The sequence below is a fragment of the Daktulosphaira vitifoliae genome, unplaced genomic scaffold (genome assembly GCF_025091365.1).
Source record: "Daktulosphaira vitifoliae isolate Bord-2020 unplaced genomic scaffold, ASM2509136v1 Scaffold_5, whole genome shotgun sequence".
NCBI classification, from domain to species: domain Eukaryota; kingdom Metazoa; phylum Arthropoda; class Insecta; order Hemiptera; family Phylloxeridae; genus Daktulosphaira; species Daktulosphaira vitifoliae.
The window spans coordinates 22302983-22315152 of record NW_026099576.1 but is presented as its reverse complement, the minus strand read 5'-3'; the positions used below and the strand labels follow the sequence as shown (position 1 = coordinate 22315152).

General features: G+C 24.9%; 2 protein-coding genes across 2 annotated transcripts in view; both read right to left on the bottom strand.

Annotated features, from left to right (window-relative positions):
* LOC126906824 (uncharacterized) overlaps positions 1-12170 on the bottom strand; it is a 21710-nt gene that overhangs the window by 7308 nt on the left and 2232 nt on the right. The gene's annotated exons all lie outside the window — the stretch shown is intronic.
* LOC126906827 (uncharacterized) lies at positions 2348-10237 on the bottom strand. Its single transcript, XM_050687712.1, has 2 exons — positions 10032-10237; positions 2348-3219 (listed from the first exon to the last, which is right to left on the bottom strand). The coding sequence occupies exons 1-2, from the start codon at positions 10099-10101 to the stop codon at positions 2429-2431; spliced, it is 861 nt and encodes a 286-aa protein (XP_050543669.1). The 5' UTR covers positions 10102-10237; the 3' UTR covers positions 2348-2428.

Genomic DNA, 12170 nt, shown 5'->3' with positions numbered 1-12170 from the left:
CTGGGCTCGCGATGTAATAAGGCGGCTGATGGATAGGACGATGTGACCGTGTATTAAACGTATCGCAAAATATACGGTACCGTGTCAGGTATTAAACAAAAATATTTGTTTAGCAGATGGGGAATAACAATTATGGTATGTATTTTCAAATAATTAATTTTTATATAAATAATACTTAGAAATATAATAATTATTATATATATTTTATTTTAGAATTATGTGTTATAAATGTGGGGCGCAATAGATCAATCAGTCGCTATTTTAACAATGACAAGCACCTTACTCCATTATTGGCTCCATCCTTTTTTTAAACCAGAATTTGTTAAAGAATCTGAACTGATATTGAATTCTTATTTCATTAGCCATTTGTCTCTAAAATTTTTTTTTTTTTGAATCTTTTAATTTAAACTTCTTTGCTCTTAACGTAAATACGTTTTTTTTCATATTATGGAAATATTTAAAATATGCAATTTTTTTAAAATTATTTTATTATAACAATAAATTTAATCCAACTATTAAATGTCCATTCAATAGTAAAGAACTGTTGTTTTGTTTTCTTATCGAGTAGGTAGACTGTTGTTATTTCTTAATTTAATTTATATAGAATAATTGAATATTACAAATATTGCATTGGCAGACCGTGCATAGTAATGAACAGAGATAATTTTAGTCTTGGTGTTTGTGGTGTCGCATCTATTCAATGCACAAGCAACGGGATTTATCTGGCTAATATATCGTCGCCTTAAAAGTGTCTAAATATATAAAATATTTTTCAATCCTGACACAGTATAAAGGTATTTAATAATAATAAACGTAATACCGTTATGGAGTCGATTTGTTTTATTTGAAGTTATAATAATATTATAAAAACTGGTGAACATTAAGGTGCGAATAAAACACAATAAGGCGCTGATGAAAAATCGCACGGCACGTACGGCGGATGTAAGTCACAGACGAACTAGTTTACATAGTCGCCGACGTGTCTCGCGGTGCTGCACCCCTGACCTGTCCTGTCTACCGACAGCCGGCTAAGACAAACTGGTGTTATGGTCAACACTAATGAGTGCGACGGTGACAGCTGATAATCACGACCGGATAACGTGCTAATTCACTGTAAATGAGTAGTGCGCTATTACGGACCGTGTCAATCTTGTTATGGTGAGAATGCGCGAGAAACTTTGAAAAATATTTATTTAGTATTTCAAATTGACGACCGGCAGAGCATTTTTATACTAAAGTAGTACTTAAATTATTTAAAGTTATAGTGAATGATACATAAAAAATAATCAGAATTACAAACCTAATAATCAAGTGAATCATGAAAATAATAATTTTATAATAATAAATGAAAAATAGTTTTCCCATATATACGTAATATTTAATTTACAGTTAATTTTTAAGATAGTGGCCTTAGAATTAAAACTGTTTATTCAACGGAGCATGGAGAAATGGTTTTTTGGTAGCATGGATAAGGACTCGAACATCAATTTTAGACATAAGTTCTGAATCCAATGAGAAGGTAATTAATAATAAATAGATTGACATTTCTATGGAAAGAAATTAACGTTGTTATATCTAATTCATCTCGTACAGGAATAGAATCATGTAGTTATAATTAATATTAATGCAGCAAATTCAGAAATTTCTTTTCGACTCATNTTAATGCAGCAAAGTCAGAAATTTCTTTTCGACTCATTCACTCATTAATATGATGATGAAAGGAGAGGTAAATAAATGAATAAACTAAAACTATTTTATGCAAGATAGACGACCAAGTATTGTACCGCCAAGAGAATAGTTAGTGGTAAACGAATATAGGTATCATTCACTTAATGAAAAATATATTTATTTTTTTTTGATTATCATTTTATCAGCCCATTAAGGGCCCATTGCGGCCTTCTCCAAAGGAGGGGGTTTCTTAACCATTTATACTTTGGGACGGGTAGTTAGCTCGTCACGCGGATAGACGGATGGGAAGTACAATTATCTAATGTCTCATTTGACAATTGAAGCTGCCCGTAACCTGCTCAGCCACAGTATCCCTCTATAAAATATATTTATTTAATAAAAATATACGTGCATCATTAAAATTATATTTTTAATGAAATACGCAGCATTATTATTGTTCTATTCAAAACAATCTTATTATTAAAAATAAAATCATTCTCTCGAGAAATTAAATAGACTATATAACTTTATAAATCATTAAAGCAGAATGAAATAGTTAAAAATATTATACGGTATGTTATTACAAGTAACAAATTTCATTTTATATGTGTTTATTTCAAAACCTGACAAAATGTTGATACAGTATAAATAGCTAACTAAACACAATGAATATATTCTTTATAAATTTATTTTATTTTTTAATATTCATATGTATAAAAAATCGTGAGTTAGAGAAAAATTGACTATAACAATTTAACAGTTATAAACAAAACAATTTTTTTTTTCTCTTTACAATTACCAATTCATGAACATAAGTAGTTTCATTTTTTAATTTGTCATAAAAAAAGCCCAGATTAGTATATAATGTTTTCTCCTTATCCTGAATACCATTTCTTAAGGTAACTTCTACAAATTCATACATTTCAAACGTATTAGGTAAATGATTTTTCTTTTTATAATTATCAAGATCGAAATCAATATAAATTACGCTAGTATATCTTCGATTAATGCAATAGTCTCGAACTATATTGTTCAATTTACAATTATTCCCTTCGTACTCCTCTTTGAATATACGTTCAATTTTGTCTACATATGAATTGTCATTTTCATTTATTTCTCTGCTTATCACTCCAACAAATTTTATTAATTCATCTAAAATAAATGGGTTGGTTTTGATATTTAACAATTTCATCAGGAAATTTATTGCACTAATAAAACGTATAATGAGTTTTTTGGAATTTTCTATGTTTGGTAATAATAAATTCACACAATGCGTGTGATCTTCTAAAGGATACCACATTTTTTTCCAAATACAATTCACAGCAATGTGTCTTATGTGATTCACAATCCATACTAAGCTTATCGTGTACTCGTGATTAATAAGCAACATAATTTCTCTTAATTTTTGATTAACATTTTTTTTACTGACGATGTAATCTTGGCAACAATTATTTTTTTTAAATAATAGTTGATACAAGAAAATCCAACACTTGCTTAAATGGTCATACACTCCTCCCTCTTGCCATGATAAAATGTTCCATTTGCTTTTTTCTAAAAATGAATTTAAAAAGTTAATTGCATACCCTTTATCATACTTTTTGTGTTCACTCGATACGTTCACAGCCAATATAAATATAAAGATATTATAATTCATTCTGATTAATTGATTTTATGTGTAATTAATGAGAAATACACTTATTATTTTAAAATACGTATGTCATGTAATGAAGTTAAAATTAAAAAAATTGTTATTTTTTTCTCATTGCAAAATTAAATGGTTTGATTAATTGATGGCGTATGTAANGCAAAATTAAATGGTTTGATTAATTGATGGCGTATGTAATGTAAAATAAAACACGTCACAAATTGTCGTAGCATGTACAGTTGTTATTAACAGTGTGAACAATTCATTTATAATGAATTTACATAGATAAAACAATAATATTTTTTCATTTACATTATACATATACAACATTCTAAATGTCAGTCTTCTGACTAGCTATATAATTATTTATTCCAATAAATTTATATTCATTTTTCAATTTATAAAAGTCATTATTTTAAAATTCAAAATTAAAAACTAATTCGTCTATTATATCTTTGATTAGATGAAAAATTATATTTTCTTAATCATCGAACCAAAATTTGTAGTAAAAAAATGTTTTTAACGTATTTTAAAAATGCAACTAGGTAGCTCTTTATACTACGAAGTTTACAGTGAATATTTTAGCTTCGATGCGAAGCTGAGAAGGTATTAATTTTACTATGATGTGTTTTTTTTTTTATTTTTTTATTTTTTTTTTATTTTTTTTTTTGTGTCTGTGAACGCTCAATCTCAGCTCTCGCTGGACCGATTTTGATGAACAATATGTCAAAAGATCACAAATCGTATCTAGTCGAAGACATTACCCTCAAAAATTGAAAAAAATTCCCTCGTTCCCCGTAAACGGGGGAAATCCCCCAAAAAATTACAAATTTAAAAATCGCTAATTTTCGATATTTTTTCAATTTTTTTTACTTAAAATTGCCATAACTTTTTTAAAAATGACCGAATCAATATAATTTTTTTTTTTATAGATACCTTAGATAATTACCTATCATTTTATATATTTTTGTGAACATTTGACCCTTTAACAGCCCAAAGGATGGGGTTTCAAAATGGTAACTTTTTTACAAAAAATTAACTTTTTCAACTTAACTTTTGAAAATGTTCCGGAAAGACTGACAATTTTATATATACCTTAAATTAAAGCTAATGTAATATACTTTAATTTGAAAAAAAAAAATTTGACCTCTGGACTTGTCTTCATGGTGAAAATGACTACCGTATGCAAAAATATGCTATTTTTGTGAAAAAATTCTTGATATTATATTTTACATTTTTTAACATTATGTTGCTATAACTTTTTAAAAAATGCATGAATCAACTTTATTCTTTAATGATAAATACTTTATATATACTTCTTTCATTCGACATACTTTTTTTTAAAATCGGACCATTTCCCTTTATACAGGGGGGGTGCAAACCTTTTAAAATGCGTATAGAAAGTAGAACTTTTTCAACTTAACTTTTGAAAATGTTCCGGAAAGACTGACACTTTTATATATATCTTAAATTAAAGCTTATGTAATATACTTTAATTTGAAAAAAAAAAATTTGACCTCTGGACTTGTCTTCGTGGTGAAAACGGACATCAAAGTTAAAGAAAAACGTACGATTTCCGTGAAAAAAATCTCGATTTTATATGTTATATTATTTAATTTATATTTTATATAACTTTTGGAAAAATGTATGGATCTATATTATTATTTTTTTATAATAAATATTGATATACCCCTTTCATCTGGCACGCTTTTTTTGTAAATCGGATCATACCCCTTTAACAAGGGGGGTCAAAACTTTAAACATGCGTATTGTTACTACGATATTTTCAATTTAATTTTTGAAAGTATTCCGGAAATACTGACACTTTTAAATATATCTTAAATTAAAGCTTATGTAATATACTTTAATGTGAAAAAAAAAAATTTGACCTCTGGATTTGTCTTCATGGTAAAAATGACTACCGTATGCAAAAATATGCTATTTTTGTGTTAAAATTCTGGGTTTTGTATTTTATTTTATTTTAAAATACCTGACAAGGGGAGTACAGATTTTCATAAATATTATATAAATTAAAATTGATATAGTATAGATAGTTAAACTTATTTAAATATGTTTGTTTCTTTTAAGTCGAGAAAAATAACTTTGAAATTTGAACTAGCTTAAATAGCCAATTTTTCAACCGCCGGAAGCAACGTACGGTTGCCGAGTTGGTAAAATTTATGTTTTACACGCTTGGGGTACGAGGTTCCAACCCGCATATGGCAATGAATTTTTTGCATTTTTTCTTAATTCTTTTTAAGTTAGTATAAATTTTAACTCGTTTGATTTTTATCACATTTAGATTCAATAACTTCAATAAAGATCAAGGATCCCATCACTTTAGTCGCCCCTTGCAAGAAGAAATTTCTTATTCGTATTAAAATTATTTTACTATATTTTAAGTTTTCGCTTCGATGCAAAGCCGAGAAGATATTTTTTTGTGACTATCATTTATTTTCTCTGCTCTAACTTGACCTACTTTTTTCAACAATACGTCAAATTACTACAATTCGTATCTAGTTGAAGATATTACTCTCAAAAATTGAAAAAAAAATTCTAATTTATCAATTAAACAGTTAGTTATTACATCGTCTCCATAAAGACAATTAAAATCATTAATTTCTAATGTTTTCAAAATATTTATTAACGAATGAAGTTTGATATGATAGGTTTCAACTACAAAATTAAATCATTTTACTTTGTAATTTAATAATTTTTTTACTCTATTTGTGTGTGCTACTACTAGACTATAATATTACAATTTTTTTTTGTAACATGTTGCTATATAAATCATTTCTAAAAAAAATGATTGTTTTTTCTCCTGAATTAACAATTGATTTTTACAAATATAATCAAATTTTATAATACACTCAATTGAGTAAATCTTTTTAACAACTTTGTTTTGATTGGTACATTTAGTTAAAGTAAATCATTAAAATTAATTAAGTTCTCAATATTTCAATTATAGAATCTTTTCAACAAACAACAAAAGTTCCTAGGAAATTATTACTATTACTTCTATTTAAGTTATCTATTACCATAAAAATGCAAAAAAATATTGAGCTTTTCTGATAAATTTACAATAAATAGTAATTATAAAACTTTCTGACTGCATATTGATCTTAACGATACAATTTTTTTAATTGTCATAAAATTTTCTATTTAATTATGTCAATGTCAAACTTACCAATTGAGCTAAAAGTTATGGTAAAATAAATTTTTTTTTTTTATTATAAACATTTACAACAATCAACTTTAAACGATTAACAAAATAGGTTAAATATGTCATTTTCCTTATTTTTAACTTATTAATAATCAAATTAATATTAAATATTATATCAAATCAGTATTAATTTAAAACAATTTTTTTTGTTCTTAATTATTTTTTTTTATATGTAAAAACTATTTTTTAATAATATTAAAACTTAGAAGTTATAGAAAAAGTCTAATTGCACATTTTAAAACATCGCGAAAAGTTGATTTAGAATAGTATATTTTTGTTTCTGATGGAAGTTCCTTGTAGTCCAGTGTATAAAACTTATAACTTTGTTAATTGTTATAACTTTATCAAAAATGACCAAATCAGTATATTTTTTTTTATTTAGATGCATGTCTTTATCTATCATTTGGTTTTTTTTATAAATCTAACCCTTTACCTGCCCACAAGAGGGATTCAAAATATTAACTTTTTTTTTTTTAGTTAAAGTAAATCATTAAAATTAATTCAGTTCTGGATATTTCAATAGTAGAATCTTTTTAAATATCAAAAATTACTTAGAAATGATTACTATGATTTCTATTTAAGTGTTCTATTACGATAAAAATGCAAAAAATAATGAGTTTTTCTGATAAATTTACAATAAATAATAATTATAAAACTTTCTGACTGCATATTAATCTTAAAAATAACATTGTTTTAATTCTCATAAAATTTTCTATTTAATGATTCATTCTAGTCAACGAAGGAGTAATTTTGCAGAATAGCAGAAAAAATTCCCAACAAACTTTTTTTTTTTTTGTTTTAATTAGGCAATTGGTGGATTATTCCAAAAGCAACATCAACTCTTATTTCTTTAATTATATCATGATTAGTAGTTCTTTGATTTTAAAATATAATATATGAATATATACTAATTATAATTATTAAATTTAGTATGAAATTGATATTTAATATTGTAATTTAAACGGAGAAATTATAAAAATAATAAAGAAGTTATATTTTGCTTTACTTTTACGTGTATAAAAATTTAAAGGGCTTGATACAATAATTTTCAATAAAAACTGTTTGTTACTATAAAAAAATGCACTGGACTACAAGGAACTTTCATCAGAAGCAAAAATATACTTTTCTAAATCAAATTTTCGCGTTGTTTTCAAATCTGCAAGTAGACTATTTCTATCACTTCTAATTTTTTATATTATTACTAATTATATATATAAAATAATAATTAAAAGAAAAAAAAATTTGTTTTCAAATTATTACTGATTTGATTTTTAATATGTTAAAAATAATCAGTCCAAATTTTCAATTTTAACCTATTTTTTTGGTTCTTTAAAGTTGATGAAAAATTTTTGATAAAGATTTATGAAAGTTTATAGTAAAATAAATTGAATATATTACCATAACTTTTAGCTCAATTACAAGTTTAAAATTGACATCTAGGCCTGTCAACAAAGGAAAAATTGCGGAAAAAATTTTGTTTTTTTAAAAGTTGAATTAAAATATGTATAATGACATACTAATAGTCCTCAAGATTGGAATTGAGCTTTTTTTTTAAATCCTCGCAAAAGTTCAAAAATATGAGCTTTCTTAATTTTCTCAAAAAAAAATATTTAACTTACAAAAAAAAGTTTCGCACAAAAGTTGTTTAAAAGACAATTATAAATAAAAATATAATCTTATATTTTTTCATTTAAACAAATATTTTTCGAGTTACATTACATTTAATATGAGTAATAAAATTTATATTCCATTTTTTTCATTTTACGGTTACTTTTTATCATGTTATACTTACATTAGACACAATGTTATAAATGCATATGTGTGTATGTGTGAGTTTATTTATTTATTGTATCATTAAAGTGTAGTGTATATTGAGATACAACCGATAGAGTAGGTAATTGATTTGACGCTATATTATTTAAACCCAACTAAACGCTAAATTGTACATTCCGAAATAACAATCATATTATGTCAATTGCCACCGGAATATCTGGTAATATTTTTCTTTTTCTTTGCCTTAATCCCAACTACTTGGGGTCGGCCACCCTTATCCTAAGCTTCCACTTGACACGATCTCCCACATCTTCTACGCTCACATCAGCTGTCCTCAAATCGCATTCAATAGCATCCCTCCATCTCTTTTTTGGTCTTCCTCTATCTCTTCTTCCTTCAACATTCATTTCTATAACTGTTCTTACAGCTTTCGATTCTTCTTTCCTCATACCATGACTAAACAATCTAAGTCTATTTTCTGTCATCTTATCCACGATTGACGCAACACCTATACTTCCTCTTATATGCTCGTTCCTTATCCTATCTTCTCTAGTCACTCCACTCATCCAACTAAGCATTCTCATCTCTGCTACACTTATTCTCTGCTCTACTTTCTTATCAACCGCCCAACACTATGAACCATACATCATAGCTGGCCTCACAATTTCATACTAAATTTAAAAACTATAATTAGTATTTATTCATATATTATATTTTAAAATCAAAGAACTACTAATCAGGATATAATTAAAGAAATAAGAGTTCATGTTGCTTTTAAAATATTTCACCAATTTCTCTAAAGGAAACACTATCTACAGATTTGCATCGAAGCGTTTCTTATGATAGTGATTTTAATCACTGTCAGATATCATCTATACTTATCTCATCTATGCCTCGTCCACACTGTGCCTCGACCCCACTGTGCTACCGTTTTTTTTTCAAATAGTATAATCTTATCAAGATCTAGCCCTATAATCAGTTTAAGTTCAGATAAAAATAATTTTTTCTTATTTATTTTTCTTATTATTATTTTTTATTTCATCTATATAAAGACGTGTTTTTTATTCATTTCGTCGTAGTTTTCAATACTATTAATATGTATCATCATGTTCATTACTTAGATCTACTACAGATTTAGTTATTATTTTAAGTTCTTGGTGGATTGATTTTATTTCTAGTTTTATTAAAATTTGATTAGCAAGTAATTTTCATTTACGAACATCTTTTTAAGTAAGCTCAAATATTTAGCAAACGTAGCATACTAATATCTGTAGTGAAAATTAAATTTCAAATGGTAAGTTTTTCATAACCGGATTACATTAAATATTCAAGAATTTGGGAACTTTATAGATACATTATTTTGTATTATTTCAGTGCCTCAACACAAAAGTTCTAATTAACCCAGACCAATATTTCTATTATTAATAAACAATATCGAATACAAAATGAATATTAATTACTTATATTTGAACTTGCTGTATTTATAGATATATAAACTAATAGTGTACTCTCTATTAATAAGCAATATTGTTTTTCTTAGTTTTTCTTCAACATTCCTATAATTAACGTTGGCTCCTTTATAACAATTATTTTTATCAAACAATAGTTCATCAGTACAAAATACATCTTTATTTTGGTAGACCAAAACTGGCGTTTTTGCAATGTAGTCCTACTTGCTACTTTGTAAAAATGAGTTTAAAAATTTAATTGTAAATGTTTTACCTTTTTGTTTTGGTTGACCATTAGTTGCTAAAGATAATAAGAAAAATATGAATATACTAGAATAATTCATTTTTATTAGGTCGTAGAAGATTTATTTCGTAATTATTAAAAACACGGTAATTATTTTAAAATACGTATGCCGAGCAATTAAATTTTAATAAAATTATAAAAACTTTTTCTCATTGAAAATATAAATGGTTTATTAAGTGATGGCGTACTATGTTATTTAAAATAAACCACATCACAAATTGTTGATTCGGTTTTAGTTTTAAAAATTATTAACAGTGTGTTCCATTCATTTATAATAAATTTACCTGGTTAAAATAATTATATTTATTCGTTTGTATTTTATTAAATACAACATCAAACTTTAAATATCTTTAATAGCCCATTTAAATATCATTAATTAAAGAATTTTTATAATTTTATCTAAAAAATAGTTCTATTAACAAGCAATTTCCAATTTTTGATATTATTTACTCCTATAAAATTACTGGTCTATAAATTTATATAAATTATTTTATTCAGAAATTCATCGTGATTTTGAATGAATTTACTGTAATGTATATATTTATTTATAGTTGATCTTGATTTTATTTTTCTAATTTTTTCACGAAATTTGTTAAATTTTATAGCAATATAATATGATACTTTAAAAATATAATAAATAAAAATATAATATGATACTTTTCTAAAATAAATACTATTTTTTTTTGTTTAATTGTTTATTTTTATGAAATACATAACAAAAAAATTAGTTTGTCTTAAATATTTTTAACAAAGATAATATGGTGTATTGAGATTTAAGATTATATTATATCATTACTTTAATTACTTTAAAATAAAACCATTCAGTAAAAAAATACAAAAAAAAAAAGTAATTGTTGCGAATATTTGAGTTATTCTTGTATTTTTTATAACAATTGCTGAGTATTCATTGTGAAAACATTTAATGTGCGCCAATAGTTTTTTTTAAAAATTTTTTTCTTAAAACTACTATAACTTTTTCATAAACTAACATAAGTCATAATAATTTTTCTTTTAATTTGACTATTTACATGCCCACAAGGGAGATTGAAAATAGAAACTTTTTACAAAAGTCAATTTTTCCAACTTTACTTTTGAAAATGTTCTGGATATACTGCGTCGTTTAAACATATATTAAATGTTATCACTTACATTTTATACTATAAATGAAAAAATATTTTGTTCTGACACCTTATCTTCCATGTGCAAATGCATGCTGAAATTGAACAAAAACTATAATATTTCTGTAAAAAATCACCTTCTATCGTGATTATTAATTAATTTGAATTTATTGAAATTTTAAGGATTGTCTTGTTAAATATCTATCTTATTAGTTTGATAAAAAAAATCTTCATCCTGATGAAAATTAATTAAATTATTTTTATCTGAACCTAAACCTACTAAAATTAAAATCATATTTATTTTAGCTAGTTTTGATTTTGTGTGTCTATACTCAACTCTGGTTATGGACTAGAACTTAATAAGATTATAATAATTAAAATAAAAGTCTATTCTTAACTTCGTAATATATAATATTTCGTATATAAGGCGAATTAGATATGAATGACCCTTATAACATTAAAAACTATCATTTCAATGTATTATTTATTTATATTTATATTTATTTATTTAAAGTACGTTAAAAACATATAATTATTATGGATTTCGGAACGATGAATCAGAAAAGATATTTTTTCATCCAAACAAAAATAAAATTGAAGAATTATTTTTTAATTTTAATTTTTAAAATGATGAATTTTTTAAATTGATAAATTAATTCACCGATAAATTTATTGAAAAAATTAATTATTAAGCTAGTAAGAAGACTGACATATAGAAAGTTGTATACGTGTAATGTAAATGAAAAAATATTATTGTATTATCAAGGTAAATTCATTATAAATGAATTGTTCACACTGTTAATAACAACTGAATATGCTACAAGAATTTGTGACGTGTTTTATTTTACATTACATAGTACGCCATCAATTAGTCAACCACTTAATATTGTAATGAGAAAAAAATAACTAATTTTTAATTATTATAAAAACCAGTATGATTTAAAGTTTGGACCACCACAGGTTGATATATGCAGTATTTGCGAGGTTTTGG